The sequence below is a fragment of the Macadamia integrifolia genome, unplaced genomic scaffold (assembly GCF_013358625.1).
Source record: "Macadamia integrifolia cultivar HAES 741 unplaced genomic scaffold, SCU_Mint_v3 scaffold281, whole genome shotgun sequence".
NCBI lineage: Eukaryota > Viridiplantae > Streptophyta > Magnoliopsida > Proteales > Proteaceae > Macadamia > Macadamia integrifolia.
In genome coordinates, this window is record NW_024868978.1 from 93,923 (window position 1) to 112,242 (window position 18,320).

General features: G+C 39.5%; 1 protein-coding gene across 2 annotated transcripts in view; it reads right to left on the reverse strand.

Moving 5' to 3' along the window:
- The window catches only part of LOC122067282, a 132,809-nt gene that overhangs the window by 52,142 nt on the left and 62,347 nt on the right, over positions 1-18,320 (reverse strand). For both annotated transcript variants that reach the window (XM_042631115.1, XM_042631116.1), the window contains exons 10-12: positions 7,163-7,234; positions 6,055-6,156; positions 5,607-5,681 (exon numbers count right to left, since the gene is read on the reverse strand). In XM_042631115.1, the coding sequence (XP_042487049.1) occupies positions 5,607-5,681; positions 6,055-6,156; positions 7,163-7,234 (249 nt within the window). The remainder of the gene's footprint in view (positions 1-5,606; positions 5,682-6,054; positions 6,157-7,162; positions 7,235-18,320) is intronic.

Below are 18,320 nucleotides of genomic sequence, written 5' to 3' on the forward strand. Positions count from 1 at the left end.
GCGATGCCCGACCACATCAATATGACTGAGGAACCGGCAAGCTCCTGACTCGTAACTAGCCAATATCCCTGGGGACTGATAACGTACATTTATGACTGGGGATAACACTAACATTGCAGTAGCTCTGATACCCCCTTTGGACTTAGAAATTGTTGCTTAGAATTGCTTGATAATAAATGGATCATGTCATTGCACTCATATAATTGCATTCATATTAATGTGGTCGGGCATGAATATTTATACTATTACATTTTCTTGGATTGTCATGATTGCTTGTGTGTTACCCCTCACTAGGCTTCGCGGAAGCTCACCCCCTGTTGTTGCCCCTGTTTACATGTTGATTCAGGAAATCCTGTGGAAACTGTGATCGAGGTCTCGGCTCTCTACGGAGGTGACCTCTGGGATGAGGAGCTGGTTGTGCACGAGGATGGCTGCATGTGCGATGATTGTGCATTTGGAGCACGCTGAGGATGAGAGTATCATCTTCTATTTTTTATTTTTTTTGTACTTAACAGATGTAGCCCTATGGGGGCATAACTATAATTATGATCAAGATGTGAAAACATTCTTTTTGTGTAAATATGGTAAATATCAATAGAAATCACCAGTTATATTTTGTTTATATTATAAGTATGTAATTTAGAATTCATTTCATAATCTTATGAATTTAAAGTACTGCATCGTGGATCCTGGATGGATTGTGGACACGTGTGCGTGTCCATGTCGCCAACCTTCAGGTGAGTGGAGGCTAGGTGTGACAGTGATCTACAGGAGGAAGTTTATATGGAGCAACCTCCTAGGTATGTTGCTCAGGGGGAGAATAACGGTCGAGTGTGTCGCTTACACAAAGCGATCTATGGTCTCAAACAGTCTCCTCGGGCATGGTTTGACAAGTTCTGTGCTACCATAGTCACTTGTGGGTTTTCTTAGTGTTACTCTGATCACTATGTTTGTTCGCCTCAGGGATGACAAGTTGGTTGTGTTGGTAGTGTATGTTGATGATATCATTATGACTGGTAATGATGAAGCAGGAATTTCTGAAGTGAAAAATCATCTCCAACTTCATTTTTAGACAGGATTTAGGCGAACTTCATTATTTCCTTGGAATTGAGGTAATCCGAAGCAAGAAAGGAATCAATCTATCCCAAAAGAAGTATATAGTGGACCTCCTATCTGATACTGGGATGCTCGCATCCAAACCTGTTAATATCCCTATGGATCCTCATCAAAAATTTGGTGTTGATGATGGTGAACCACTTCAGGATATACATCAGTACAGAAGTCTAATTGGTAAGCTAATTTACCTTACTGTGACTCGCCTTGATATCTTCTATACTGTTGGGGTTCTAAGTCAATTCATGCAGTCCCCTCAGAAGGCTCATTGGGACGCTGCTGTTCGTGTTCTTCGCTACCTAAAGAGGGCTCCTGGAAAAGGGCTAGTTTATCGTACTAATCGGCATATGGATCTAGTTGGCTACTCTGATGCTGATTGGGCTGGCTCTGCTAGTGATCGGAGATCTACCACTGGATATTGTACCCTTGTTGGAGGTAATTTGGTCACGTGGCATAGCAAGAAACAGACCATTATTGCCCGGTCTAGTGCTGAGGCAGAATACAGAGCTATGACTCATACTATTGCTGAGCTGATGTGGTTACGTTCGTTACTCTTGGAGTTGGGATTTCCTGTAACCAAACCTATGCAGATGCATTATGACAACCAAGCTGCTATGTATATTGCCAGTAATCCGATATTCCGTGAGAGGACTAAACATATAGAGGTGGACTGTCACTTTGTTCTAAAGAAGCTGATCAAGACCCCATTTGTTTCATCAAAGAATCAGTTGGCTGATATGTTCACTAAGTCCTTATTTGCTCCTAGCTTTCGCAATGGTTGTAACAAGCTGAGCATAGGAGAATTATATGCTCCAGCTTGAGGGGGAGTGTTGATTTTAGTGCTATTCCCAAACAGGGAATAGCACTATTAATAGCACCCACGACAGGGACCATTTGGTCCTTGTTATGGTTGTTTGGGTGTTTTTGGTATTTTCCTTATGTAAGTGTGGGGCTTTATTGTCTTTCCTCTTGACCTAAAGTAATATATTCATAAGAGAACCTGAGATTACATTCACATTGAATTAATCTCAGATTGCTCTACATTCTTGAGACTTCCTTTGGTTACTTCATCTTTTTCCTCTCTTCTTCTCTTTTCTCTCTCTGTTTCTGGTTTTCTGGTTTAGCTACAGCTTCTGAGATTGTAACAAATCAATTGGCCTTCATCCCTGGGAGAAGCATTGGAGACAACATTCTCCTCTGTCATGAAATTGTTCGAGGGTTTGATAGAAAATCCCACCAATCTACAGCTCTTATAAAGATAGACATCCACAAGGCTTTCGACTCTTTGAGATGGGATATAGTCTTGGTCTTTAAAAAGCATGGGATTCCCTCTAGTTTTCACTAATTGGATATATCACTACTTTGCCTCCCCTCATTTCTCAGTTTTGGTGAATGGAAGTCCGACTAGTTACTTCCCTTTTTCAGTGGGTATCAGACAGGGATGTCCGCTCTCTCCCTACATCTTTTGCCTTGCCATGGAAGTCCTCTCCAGAATTTTACAAGTGGCCACTAATCATAACCTCATATCTGCCATCCCCAAGTGCAAGGCTATTAAGCTTACTCATCTCACCTTTACCGATGGCTTGATGATTTTCTCCAAAGCCGATCCATCCTCTCTTGGAAGCATTATGTTATGTTTGTCTCAATTTGCTACAATGTCGGTCTATATATCAACCCTACATAATCACTCATCTTCTTAGTGGTAATCTCTGACATTACCAAAGCCTCCCTTCTTAAGCAAACTGGCTTCCACATTGGGATCCTTCCGATGAACTATCTTGGGCTTCCCCTTATTCTTGCTAGGCTCTCTGCCCATCACTACATTCCTATGCTTGATCTCATCAGAAAGTGGCTTCAACTCTGGAAAGAAAAGCTTTTATCCTTTGCGGGTCGGCTTAAGCTCATTAGATCCGTTCTCCAAGCTTCTTACATTTATTGGTCCGCTATATATGGGTTGCCAGTATCTATTATGTCCAAGTTGGAATCCATTTTTGCCTCCATCCTGTGGAAAGGTAAAGAATGTTCCAGATTTCTTCAACCCATCAGTTGGGCTGCTATTTGTGTTCCTAAAGCTAAAGGGGGCTTAGGCTTGAGAAGGATCAAGGATGTCAATCTAGTTGGTATCATCAAGTTGGCCGGGAAGATCATTTCTAAGAAGAATAGTATATGGGTGGAATGGGTATACTCGAATCCCCTTAAAGCCGACTCCTTTTGAACAATAAAGATCCCAACTAATGCTTTATGGGTTTAGCGTAAGATCATTGCTATCCACCCCTCCATCTCCTCAGCCATCTCCTCTTAAATAGGCAATGGGGAAAGCACCTTCTTTTGGCTTGACCCTTGGCACCCCAAAGGAATTTTAGATCACACTATAAGTGCCAGAAACATCTATATCTCGGGTTTATCCAAGTTTGCTCTTGTGGCTGAAATCTTATCTTCTGGCAACTGGTTCCCCACGGCTTAGACTTCTACTCAACTTGCGGACATATGGAACTCTTTTTCGACCATTCCAGTTTCCCATCAGCAAAGGCAAGATACTATCCACCGGATACCATCCTCTTCTAAGCTCTTCTCTGCCAAGACAGCTTGGGAGTTTGTCAGGATTCATGGCCCGGCCTCTCCATAGCACAGACTTATATGGTTCCCCCACCACATTCCCCACTAGAGTTTCATGGCTTGGAGAGTTTTCACTAACTCCTTACCCACTCAAGCTTTCCTAATTCAAAGTGGCATTCCGGTTGATCCTATGTGTATTCTCTGCGGCAATGAGCCAGAGACTATAGAGCACCTCTTCTTTGCCTGCACTGTCACCTCCTCTATCTAGAAAGGAATTTTGGACAAATGCTAGCCAGTCAACAGAAGTATTCTACCTATTCACAGAGAATGGAATTGGATGGATATGACATTCCAAGGAAAATTTATTTGTGATATTGTGCGAAAGCTTGCCTTCTGCGCAACAATTTAATCAAATCTGGATAGAAAGAAATCATAGGAAATGGATCTCCAACTCTTGCCCTTTTAAGAAGATTTGTAGCTCTATCTTCTTTGATGTCAAGACCAAGGGTTCTCGGATTTCCTCCACCTATAACGTCTCTTCTAGAAACAGTCATATTGTAAATTCCTGGGAGCTGCCCAGCTCCTTCATCAGGAATAGCTCTTCTCTCGAAGTTGGTCTTGCTTTCTCCCCCCTCCCCTCTTTAGGGGCTGTAAGTCTTTTTTTCTTTTCGCTTGGTAATGAGTTGTTTATTCACCCAAAAAAAAAAACATGGATGAGGATGCCCGCTTCCTACCTTTATGAAGTCCCTAAATGTTGGTGTCATAGACCTTTTATAAACACTAGCCGTTAAATTTGGTTACACCAAAGATTGTCCATATAACAGCTCTTCAAAAGAAGCTCCACTTGTTATCACATTCATCCTTGAAAGTTGATCCAGGGTGGGAAAATTGTGAATCAAGCATGATACAACTTAAAAACTCAAGAATGGTCAGTTGATTCAATTCCTGCAGAAAAATGGTGGTTATTGTAGTGCCTTCTTAAAGGAAAATTATGTGGTGAACCAAGCAATGGAAAGTTCCTCCAAACTGTTAAAGAGACAGGTTTGATGTTGGGTTCATGGATCAACTTGCCTAGGTATGGGATCTTGACTCAGTTTACCAATCACATTCATCTGTAAGTAGTTTTAAATAGTGTGACCACCTTTCAAATAGTGTGATCGCCCCAGTAGATGCGAAGCCAGTTTTGTTCAAATATCCTTCTCATTAAATTACATCTATATAAAAACAGGGCATAGAATAAAACAGAAGTATCAGTCTCAAGTGGGCATGCTTGAATAGCGACCCGCATTGCAAGATAGTAGTTGAAACCACAGGATATGAATAGCTGATCAGTTGAATTTAGCTTTCATGTGACCATAGTTGCCATGAAGCCAAGGTAAGCCACAATGGTGGCAAGATTCCCTCACATCTAGCACCATATGTTATATCCCAAGCAATACTTCCTAGGTATTTATCATATTGCAAGTGTAAATATATTTGTCATATAGGGTAATAAAGGTCAAAATGTAGAAGAAAAGAGGGCATAAATGAGATTATACTTTATAGAGATACAAGGTTAAAAATGAGACATGATGGAAATTTATATTATGTGGAAAGCAGAGATCATTAGGTTTTTGGTCTTGGCACCTTGGACATAAGACTACTGGTCACCGTGGAAGTCAGACCCATTGTTTGAAAACTTGGCGATATCTCGCAGAAATCTTGGACCACAATGCCAAGACACTATACATGTGACGTTGACCCTTACCCCCCCTGAAGTCCATATATTCCAAAGATGACTCTACTACAGCATTATATGCTTGTCAAAATTCAATAATCAAGGATATTTAGGAAATATTTGCTGAAATCTATTAGATATATATTAGAAACAGAATGACTATAGTACAAGCCACGACAGCATATATATGCCACATAAACGCATTAGCATAATAACAAACCTCATTTGGTTTCTTTGCAGCAAGCAAAGTGTTTGTAAGACCACGCAGAACTTCAAAGTTGATGGTTTTAGAAACCTGTTAAGCAAGCGAAGATAAGTTAAAGTAACAAATAAAGGCAGAGAAAGGAACAGAGAGAGAGAGGAGGAGAGAGTATTGCAGATCTGCTTCTTTTATGCAGAAGTACATAGTTTTTGTTCAACAAAAAATGAGAAATTTATCAAGATTTTTGAAAATTAAGACCATAACTATGAAGGAGAACGTATTGAGTGCTTAAATCAGAAAATAAATCAACTCCATCCCAAACTTAAGAAATTGCGTTTTTCGTTTTTAGTTAAGAAGAATTAAGAAACTATTCCAAGATTTCTATAGAAAACAAAACCTCTCAACATGAGTCAAGAACCAATCAGATTTACAGTTTCATTCATTTTATCATACTGAAATTACTAACAGATGCAGAACTCCTGTAGGCAGAAGCACTCCCTTCATAATCCTTGAGCTCATACTTCACTTCTCCGAGCAAACGATAAGCTTCAGGATCACTAGGCCTTTCCTGGAAAAGACTACAGGTTAGTACTTAGAGTAAAATTATAATTTAGAGAACTTTCTTATCAACTAGAAATAAGAAGAATATGGACATTTTAATGCATAGTTGTCACCACGTCAAGGCGAATCAAGGCGGTGGAGGGTTGTCTAAGCGCTTAGGCAAGAAGGTGGCGCCTTAAGGCGAACTAGGCGACCAAGTGTTATTTTTTATTTTCCTTATTTTTTAGCATTATTTAGTAAGTTGTACATACCTTGTATCATAAAAAATCAAGATTAAACAATATCAACTCATTAAAAATCAACATTTAGCCATATTAAATCATAAAAAATTAACATTAAGTCATATCAAATTTTAAAAAAATCAAAATTTAGAGAAATGCTCTTGTTCTATAATAAGTTTGACTGGTCAAATAATTTTATTTTTACATGAGACTTTTTGTATTAGTTATAATATAAAACCAGCTTTTAAACAAGTCTAAGATTACTTAAATATGAGTTGTAATGACAAAGTTATGCTCCGATCAAACTTATTTTTAAGTACACGAATGCTCTTAAAATCGGCTGAATGAAAATAATTTTATGGATATCAAAATAAAATATTATTTTACCGGACTTTGTTTTTTTAGCAATGTTTTAACATGATAGAATTTATAAAATTTTCATAATTGAGAAAAATCCCAACATTTAAAAGTTAAAAATCGCCCCTATAACCAAAATCCAGTTTTTGTTCTTGGACTGGGGGATTGACTTTTTATCCTTTTGGAATTTGATTTTTAAACTATTTTTATTGATTTTCTTATCCATGAATAATATCTTAAGTAAATGAAATAAAAAATATAAAAAACATTTACTTAAATGATATTTGGCATAAATAAGTGCCAAAACACAAGGTAGCATGCACTGCAACAAGGCGACTGTCACCTAGGCACCAGGCAAACCGCCTGGACGCCTAGTCGTCTCCTAAGCGACGCCTTGATAACTATGTTTTACTGTGAATCTGGAGCAGAATAAACCTTGGTTAAATCAACAAGATAAGAAGCAGCTCGACCATATTCTCCTAGTTCTACTAAGGTCACTGTAGCTCCCTGTAAAAAAATAGCATAAAGATTGTCACTGCCAAGAATATTTACATTGCATTAAGAAGAAATAGAAAACAAATTTACATACAAACAACAACTTAGCCTTATCCCAACTAAATGGGGTCGGCTACATGGATCCAATCAAAGACAACAAACGGAAAGTAAAAGTAAAAGGAAAAGGAAATTAACACAACACAACAAATCAGTAAAATCTCACCTAGATGGGGTCGACTTCATGGATTCTGGCCCTCCAATCAGATCTACTCAAGGTCAAACTTGGGACAAGACCTAAACTATACTTAGGAGAAGACCTAAACTATGCATTTATTTCCGCACTACTCCTATGGTCATTGCACAACTTTCCAGACCAGTATACATGTTCAGCACATAGTTTGCAAATCAATTATTTTAAAAGCGTTCAACAGGGAACTATAGGTGCAACTGCAGGCTGCCTGTCTTCAAAACCCAGGCCCAACCCAAGATCATCTATCCCAAGCCCTAGCCCAGCCCAAACAATGTTTTATAACTCGGGATTGGTCTCAACCGATACCAAAACAGATCGGATCAATATCAGACTGGATCCAAGGATTAAAGTATCGGTATCGGTCTCCGTATCAGTCGGCCAAAATTAAGATACGTATCGGAGGGTATCGTCTTGTATCGGAGATACGCTAAAGATACGCACATAAATGAATAGGAAACACTTTTTTATACACTGTTACATAAAAAATTTGTTAAAAAAAGTTATTGATAATATGTATTATGTATAAATACTAAATTGAGAGTATTGCACTAAGAATTCATGGTTTGTAGTTGTCCCATAAATGTAAAATCCTTGTTCCCAACTTTGATTTCCACTTTAGTTAGAGAGAAATATGGCTGGCAGCAAGTTTGGAACAAAAACCCCTCAAAAAATCGTGTTCTTCTGAAAAATGATCCAACTTGGCCATTATATGACTGTAGCGCACTGTTTCGGTACGTATCGGTCGATACATACCAATACACACCGATACGTACCGCTACATACCGAAACGTACATTTCACTCGATTTTATTTTTTTCATAGAGTATTGGTACGTATCAGTGCGTATTGGTGAGTATCGTATCGGTGGTGTATTGATACATATCGATACATATCGATACAAAAGGGTTTTAAAAATTCTATGTATCGTATCAATAAGGGCCGATACGGTACAATACGCACCGATACTAAAAACCCTGACTGGATCAGACAGACTTGCCCATTTTTTTAAGAAAATGGGTGTTTTGGACCACTTTACTCTTATTACTGATCAAATCGATCAGCTGATAATCCAATCTGATTTTTAAAACCATGATAATACTAAGGAGTGAACCTTGGACTAAGAGATTTATAACAATATCAAGAATAAGAAATCAGCACCTGCTCATGTATGGAGAGAGAGAGAGAACATAGGGAACACATGGTTGGGAGCAGAATACCCAAACCATGACCCCCCTTCAATTCTTATTTACAAGATACTATGTGTGCTATAAGTCTACCAATAAGAAACATGTGACTAAAATACCCCTTAGCCTACGGTATACTTTATTTAACACTCTCCCTTAAACTAGAGCATATATATCACCTATGCTCAACTTGGAACACCCTGAAGAAAACACTCCGAAACAAAGCCTTGGTAAACATATAACCAAGTTGTGGTGTAGAAATCAATTTATGCATCACAACATCTCACACAAAATGACAGTCAACTTCAGTATTTTGGTATGCTCATGAAAGAGTGACTAATAGCAATCTAGATAGTAGCTTGATTGTCACAATACATATTCATAGGCTTGTTGACTGGAAAACCAAGTACCTAAATAAGATATTTCAACCACATCAACTCAACTGCAATGTGAGCCATGGCCCTATACTCAGCCTCAGCACTAGACTGAGCCATTGTCATTTGTTTCTTACTCATCCACATAACAAGGTTACCTACAACAATGTACAATACCCAAAATCAGCATCACCATGGCATTTGTAAATAAGTCCTTTCCTTGGAGCACCCTCAAGATAATTGAGGATACAACATGTAGCCTCCTAATGGGTCTGGCTAGGTTTTTCCATGAGCTAATTGATAACACCAACAACAAATGAAATAGTTTGACTGGTTATAATAAGATATACAAGTTCACTATAAATTCCTTGTTGTCATAAGTCCAAAATTTGTTATGGAGTTCCATAGGAGTATCAACAGGCTCACAACCCAAAAGATTATTACAATGACATATTTTCTCTAAGGTAAACTAATATCTTTTTTGCTACAAACAACTTCAATTCCTAGAAAATATCAGAGAACCCTCAAATCTTTATCTAATAATGTGGTTGTAAATAGTACATTATACCAGAACAGTCACTGACAGAAACAATGATATCATCAACATAAAAATCAACCCAATGCACGAGGCTCCCGCTACTGCAGGGTCTGCGAGGGAAAAGTGTAAGCAGCCTTACCCCCTGCTTCACAAATACAAATTACCTAGGAACCTCGACGACGAACAAATACTAAATGATCAAAGTAGCACTATGAGAACCCACAACCAAATACAAATTTACTCAACCTATCAAATCAAACCTGTGGTGATTGCAACAAACCATAGATTGCATCGTGAAGTCGACAAACTTTTTGTGCATTCTCACCCTGAACAAATACCCTAGAGGTTGCTCCATATATATTTCCTTTGATAAGTGACTATATAGGAAAACATTTTTATATGTAGTTAAACGAAAGGCCAATTATGATTAACAGCTAAAGAGATAAGAACATGAATGGAGTTAAGCTGGGCAATAGGAGAGAAAGTATCAAAATAATCAAAGCCATGTCTGAGTGTAAACTTTAATAGCCAAGCAAGCTTTCCGACAGGCAGCATGAGAGAAAGTCTTAAATTAGTTGGATTCCATATCTAAAAACTAACCAACATAGTTGGCGAGCTGACAAGGCGAACCAAGATGTTTGAGGGATGCCTAAGTGTGAAGGCAACAAGGGCGGCTGCCTTAAGGCGAACAAGGCGCCTAAGGCAACCAAGTGTTATTTTTTATATTCCCTCTTTTCTAACATACACCTTGTATTATAAAAAATCAACATTATGCCACATCATGTCATAAAAATCAACACTAAGCCACATCAAATAATAAAAAATCAACATTAAGTCACATTAAATCATTACAAGTCTCTATATGGTTAGAAATCATAAGAAATGGGCCTCCAACTCTTGGCCTCTCAGAAAGATTTGGAGCTCCATATTCTTTGATGTTAAAGCTAAGATCTCTAAAGTTGCTATCACTTGTCCCCCTTCTCCTAGAAACTACCATATTGTAGCTTCTTGGGAGCTTTCCAGTTCTGTTATTAGGTCCCCAGACTCTTCTTGAGCTCTAGGGCCTTGTTCTTCTCCCCCCTTCTTTCTTGGGGCCTGTATGTATTTTCTTCTCCTTTGGTGATGAATTATTTATTCATCAAAAAAAAAAAAAAAAAACCATTACAAATCAACATTTAAAGAAATGCTCTTATCCATAATAAGGTTGATTGGTCAAATGATTTTATTTTACATGAGACTTTTTGTATTTGGTATAACACAAAACTAGCTTTCCAAAAAGTCTAAGATTGCTTAAATCTGAGTTGTAATGACAAATTTTTGTTTTAGTCAAACTTATTTTAAAGTGCATGAATGTTGTTAAAATGGCCCTGAATAAAAATAATTTTATGAACATCAAAACAAAAGATAATTTTACTAGACTTGGCAATATAAGATTTATTAAATTTTCAGACTTGTGAAAAACCCAAGGATTTGAAAGTTGAAAATCGCCCCTACAACCAAAAATCCAGTTTTTGTTCTTGAATCGGGGAGTTAACTTTTTATCCTTTTGGAATTTTATTTTTAAACTATTTTTATTGGATTCAAATAGGGGGTAATTGCTTATTTATAAATAATATCGTAAGTAAAGGAAACAACTAATGCATCCAATGCATCCATTTCAAGTCCTTCGGTATTTTCCAACCAAGATGAGAAAATATGCTTCTTGATAATTGTTAGATATTGAGTGGGTAGACAAAGACAAAGCAAAAGTGCAATGAGAACAAGGAGGAAGTGAAACAGAAACATACTGAGTAATAGGAGACTTTTGAATGCATGAACAAGTACCTTAATGAAGGTCAATAGGAAAAGTAGCAAAAAAGAGGCGGAGGACCTTTAGACAAAGAATCCAACCATGTAGAAAGTGGGAGTTGCTATAACATCACACTTGTATACTTGTAATGGCACTGATCGTGATAGAGAAGGTGAATCATCCAAAGGAAGCAAGGAATGTATGGGAGGAGAAGTAGTGAATTCAGATTCCAAGTCACACCCCTCTCCCCCTCCCCCTCCTATCTCTCACAACCTACTCAATAAATTTTTCCCAGACAAGCTCCTCCCCTCCCTTCATTCCATTCCTTCTAAAGAAGAAATCCTCTCAACTATCCTCCCCCACAAAGCCAATAAAGCCCCTGGCCCGGACGACTTCAGTATGGGATTCTTCTCCTCCTGTTAGAATACCATTTACAGTCTTGAGTTTTTTCTTCAACCCCAATTAGATCAGTGGAATCAAGCATACATTTCTCTACCTTATCCCCAAAAAAGAGGGTGCGGCTTCTATGAATGATTTCATACCCATTTCTCTCTACAACCTTCTCTAAAAGTTCATTGCAAAATCCTCATTAATAGGATTTAGAAAGTCATCAACTCTCTTGTGAGCACTAATCAATCCGCTTTCATTGCTGGAAGGAGCATCGCGGATAATATCATCTTTTGCACCGAGATTGTCCGAGGTTTTGATTATAACTCCCACTCTTCTACTGCCCTCTTCAAAATTGGCATTCACAAGGCTTTTGACATGTTAAGTTAGGACTTCATCTCCAAAGTTCTGCTCCATATGCCCTTCCCTGCCTCCTTTATTCACTGGGTCCACTCTTGCATTTCCTCTCCCCGTTTCTCTGTTTTGGTCAATGGAAGCCCAACGGGCTACTTCCCTTCGGGTTGTGGCATCCGACAAGGATGCCCCTTATCCCTTTTCTCTATTCCTTGTCCCTGGAAGTTCTGTCTTATTCCATTCAATCTACTACCGACCTCCATCTCATCTCTCTTATCCCCAAATGTAAATCCCTTCTGCTCTCTCATCTAGCTTTTGCCAATAATATCATAATCTTCTCTAAGGTTGACCCCCTTTCCATCTCCACTATCATGTCCTCTCTTCATTCTTTTGAAAGTCTCTCGGGTCTCAGTATCAACCTCCTCAAGTGAGTCTCTTCCTCTCTAATGTCTCTGCTGAGTCTCAGGCCCATCTCCTTGGGATCACAGGATTTTCCTTGGGCTCCTTGCCTATCAAATACCTGGATCTACCTCTCATCTCCTTTAGGTTTTCTTCTCACCATTGCTCCCCCATGTTTGACCTTCTGAGAAAGAGGCTTCAACTTTGGAAAGGCAAGCTCCTCTCCTATACTGGTCGTCACCCTCATCAGATTGGTTCTCCAGTCCATGCTCCTTTACTGGTCTGGCCTTTTTGTCCTCCTTGCCTCCACAATCAAGTCCATTGAAGGACTATTCTGCTCCTTCCTCTAGAAGGGTTCTGATTTCTCTAAGTTTCTCTGGCCCCTCTGTTGGGAAAAGGTATGCCTCCCCAAGGCTAAAGGAGGTCTGGGAATTAGAAGAATCAAATAGGTTAACTCTGTGGATATCCTCAAACTCATCTGGAAAATTATGTCTAAACAGAGAAGTATCTGGTTGATTGGATCCATTCCTCCCCGCTTAAACACAACTCTCTCTGGACGAACCTTACCCCTCCTGATGCTTCTTGGATTTGGAGAAAAATTCCCAGCCTCAGATCCATAGCCCTCAATGTCATCTCCTTCTCTATTGGCAATGGCCAGTCCACCTCCCTCTGGGTGGATCCCTAGCACCCTTCACGCATCCTTTCCTACCTAATCACTCCCAGGACCATTTACACTTCTGGCCTCCCCAAATATGCTCCCTTTTCCTCTATTATATCTCCCTTGGGCTGGTCCCCCTACCTCTCCCCCCTCTTGCCGACCTTTGGTCTACCCTCTCTCCGCTCCCCCAGGGCATAGAGGAAGGGAAGATAAATGCACTTGGCTCCCCTCTTCTAATGGGATTGTCTCGTTTGCCTTAGCTTTGTCCTTCGTCAAATCTTTTGGCCTAGTGGTTCCTTGGAGCAATCTTATCTGATTCAAGGGTCATATCCCTCACCATAGCTTCACTGTCTTGCGATGCCTCTCCAACTGCCTCCCTACTCGATCCTTCCTCATTCACTGCCACATCCCCACTAATCCGTCCTGCTACCTATGCCCCCATGATTCTGAGAACATTTCTCACCTTTTATTCTCCTGTCCCCTCTAATCTTCCATCTAGAAAGCTGTCCTCTTTATATGTTGGCCCTCCAGTAGGCTCATTCTTCCTTTCGATAGGGAATGGATCTGGATTGACATGACCTTTGTAGGCTCCTCCATTTGTGACACCCTTGGTAAGCTTGGTTTTTATGCAACTATAAATCACCTCTGGATGGACGTAACATTCGTAAATGGTCATCCAACTCTCGCTCTCCATACGAGATTTGGAAAGTCATGTACTTTAATGTTACCACCAAAATCTAATCTCTTCACCCTCGGCCTGTCCCAAACTCCCTTAGGAACAGTCCAAACAGACATATCATTGCCTCATGGAACATGCTTATTAATACCATCCCCCACACTTGTTGTTTGCCTCTCTCCCCCCCTTTCTTTCGGTTGTATCCCTTTGGTCTTGCTGATTTGGTTTAGCTTGTTGTGCTGATGTAATTTCTCCCCCTACGTTTGTTGGCTTAAGCCTTCCCTCCCCCTTTCTGCCTTTTGTATAATCTTTTCTCCTTGGTAATGAATTTATTTATTCATCAAAAGAAAAAAAACACTAGTAACCCTTCTGAATTAGAGAATATCTTATAAATATACACCGGAGACCCCTAAGGTCAAGCTTGGCATGCACATGATGATTCCGAACAAATCAAACTGATCCAAACACATTAGGAGGGGCAACAAAGCTTTGTTCACCACAAAGCATCTCCATAGGACACCGAAACTCCAACATACATGGTGGTAATCTATTAATAAGATAGGCAGCAGTAAGAATGGCCTCACTCAAATATAGAGCAAGAACATGCATCTCAAACATAAAAGAAAGAGCAACCTCCAACAAATGTTTGTTCTTACGTTCCACAACCCCATTTTGTTCTGGTGTAACCACCCAACTAGTCTGATGAATGATCCCATAGTCTACAAGGATTGAAAGGAACCCTTAATGTATTTCCTGCCATTGTCAAACCTCAAGATTTGGACCTTAGCATCATGTTGAGTTCTAATCATGCAATGGAATTCCTTGAAACAGTTAAAAACCTCATTCTCATGATGCAATAAGTAAACCCAAGTAAGACGAGTATGACAATAAATAAATGTAGCAAACCATCTATATCCAAATACAAAAACACGATGGGCAAGGCCCCAAACATCAGAATGGATCACAGAAAAAGGAACAATACTTCTATGATAAAAAATATGATAATCATTCTAAGTCTGTTTTGCAAAAATGCAAGCATAAAAAATAAATTGGTTTTGATTACACTGTTTAACTAAAGCAGGAAATATTCTAGATAAATTTCCACATAGAGGGTGCCCTAAACAGCAATGCCAACCATGAAGCTCTGACAATGCTATCTCTAAAGTTGTATGATAAGCATGTGTAGATCCACTATCTTGGTAATAGAGAACACCACTCATTCTACCACTTCCAATCGTTAACCCCATCACCAAGTCCTGAAACACAAAGTCAATGGGAAAAAATTGTGACTTTACAGTTGAGATCCTTCGTAATACTACAATTTGACAACAGATAAGTAGAAAATTGAGGAACATGCAAAACAGAAGAGAGGGACAGGGAGGATGAGCACTGAATGGTACACATCCCTGCAATAGGAGATAGGGACCCATCATCAACTTGAACTTTTGTTTTACCTAAGGATGGACATATGAAGAAAAAGATGTGGCAACCCGGTTATGTGATTAGTAGCCCTAGAGTCAATAATCCAATTCTAGGAAGCAACGGAAGCACTATGACCAGAAAAAATAGTACTTGATTGAGCAAAGTGAGGAAGCAGCAATGGTAGAGGAGGATCCCGTCTTAGTCATTATTCGACGAAGCATAACCATTTCATAGTTAGATAAGGAGGATCTTGTGGTACTTGGGCAATCAGAGTTGTCTGCTGTCTCATATTGATTAGCCTAAGTGTTCTTTCCATAACCCTAGTTACACCCACAAAAATTGGATGGCAGCCCATGGAGCTTGCAACATGTCTCCCTAGTATGCCTCTCCTTACCATAGTAGCCACACTAGACAACTGGTCTATCAATAGAAGAGGATACAGTGTTCCGTGCAATATTACCAACAGATTGACCAACAGAACCCTGTGCAAGGCTCAAAATATCGGGTTTCGACCCTCGGGGAGACCGAAATTTTGGTCAAAATTTGGGAAATTTCAAGGAAACTAAAGAAATTTCCCATTTGGTGGAAACTTTGGTTTTGACCCCCAAAATGTGTTTTTTTTTGTTTTTTTTTTTCCTGATTTTTGTTGCATTTCTAACCGATCCACATAATTAGTTTTATGGAAAGAACACCTAAAGTCATACTTGCATTGTTAGACTAAAGTTTGCTAATGTATATTGAGTTGTTGATTGAAACTATACAACATAAGTACATATATAAGTTATTAACTAAAAATGTGAAATACATTATTAAAAGTTTAAAACAAACAAAACATATTGTAAAGGATCCAAAATAAATAATAATATTACATCACTCTGCGTTATCTCTTTAGTCCCAAGTCCCAACAGTCAATCCTCAGCAGTCAACAGTCAACAGTCAACAGTTAATAGTCAATTCCAAGTAGAGTGTCTAGGCGGTTCTAGTCCACGAGCTGCGTACCACTACAGATGTTGTAGCCGCTCCTCTAAATGCACCACATATGAGTCTCATGGCATGTTTTGGGCCCAATTGTTTTGGTAGTCTGTCACTGCCCATTTATAAGATGCATCATCAACATCAATATCAATTCGGTATCCCAACCTAGGGAATGGCTCAGTCATAGTGATAGAATGTGGATGTGGCAGACAAGGTTGGGATGGATACCCAAAGATATTGTCAACAAAAGATTACCCACCACCTGAACTACCCTTCTGTCCAAATGAAGTAGAAGATCCACCATATTGTCCATACCCACCACCACATCCAAATGAACTAGTGCTCTCGAAGGATGGCACACAAGGTTTAGGGAAGATGGGATTTACCTTTTTGGTCCAAGCTCCCTTCTTTAGGTAGATTTTCTATAAATTTGCAAGATCCAAGCTTAGAATGAAGGTTTGATAGCACAAGGGCAAAATCTTGAGTGTTTTCCCAAGTTTTCCACTTCATAGAGAAGAAATAGAGGGAGAGGGTCAAAATTTCAAAATAAGAAAGTTTGGCTTCCCATTTAAGAAGGTTTTATAAGGGCAGACCTATTGGTCCACTCGAAAATTCCCACGTTTCAAAGAAAATTTTCACTGCGAGAATTTTGGTCGAAACTAGTGACTTTTAAAAGTCACATGGTATTTGGTATTGGAGTCCTGGGATACTGTCAAAATGTGGAAAATTTTGACGGTATTAGTGGAAACCTTGAACCATGACCACGTGTAGAGTGTAGGGTTGAACAATCCTATGGAACAGGTGGAACAGGTTGGAGTGTCTCAGTGTGATGATTTTCTTCTGCTTGAATCAAAGAATAGGCTTGTTCAAGGGTAGAGAAGGGATCACGATTGAGCATAGTAGCCCTAATTTCCATGTTCAGTCCTGCCAAGATAGTAGGAATGAGACCACATTAGATAATTTCTTCTATCAAGCTTGATGGATCTTGTAGGGAACGAGGGGTAATCACTATTAGGGTGATGATTCCCTCCATCCACAAGGACTTATGTACCAGTCTTTAGATGCTATAGTTGCTGATCCCAAACGTAATCATATTATCACAAGTAATCTGAATCGTCCAGATCTAACTTTGCATAAGAATCAGGGTCTTCACCCGTCCAGATCTAGTCCGTCATATGGGTCTTGTCAAGAACTAGAACGCAGAGAATGCCCCCAATGGGAAGAAACTCGCCACCGAGGGAAAGACCCTAAAGAGGGCAAAAGAGAAGACCTAAGAGATCCGTGAGTCGTAGGAAAAAAAGGCTGCAAGAAGAGAGCCGTGTCAAGGGAGAACCACGAGGAGAGAGAAGGCCACAAGGAGAGTCGCAAGGAGAGAAAGGGCACGAGTGGTGGCGGTGGTGGTCGGCCGAAGCGAGCAGCGGCGGGAATGGACTAGGCAGTGGAAGCAATGCTCATAGGGAAGAGAGAGAGGCGGCTGTGAGGGTTAGAGTTAGGGTTAGGGTTAGGGTTTAGAGAGTGAGGCTCTAATACCATGTTGAATGGGGAAAATATGACTTGTGCCTAAACTTGACACAAGCCTCTCTATTTATAATGAAATAAAAACTCTAAAGGGCATAAGGGTCTGTTTGGATACCACCCCTAAAACCCATTAAACAATAATCTGTTATTACAACATAAAGGTACTAAACTTAATAATCAAAATCAGAATATAAAGAGCCAGAAAAATGTGAACCTTTTGAGTGTGAAAACACTCAATGCGCAGAGAAGTATATCCCTTGAAATTGCAGGGAGCAATAGGAGCATAATAGTCAAGGCAGCTAGGAGACCAAGGTGGTCGAAGGGGGAAAAACCAAGGTGACGCCTTGACAACTAGAAGTCTTAATAGATCTGAAATTTGAAGCACTTTTTCAGCGATACAGAGAGAATATGTCTGCAAATTTTTACATCAATCTAACAAGGGGAAGGTAAGCTCTGGAAAAACTCCCTCTAGAACTAGGGTTTCTCAAGAAACTGCAGAAAAATGGTTCTAAGGATCAATTAATCACAATACAGTCTTTCATAGAAGGTTAAAGCACCATACATAGGGCAGAGAA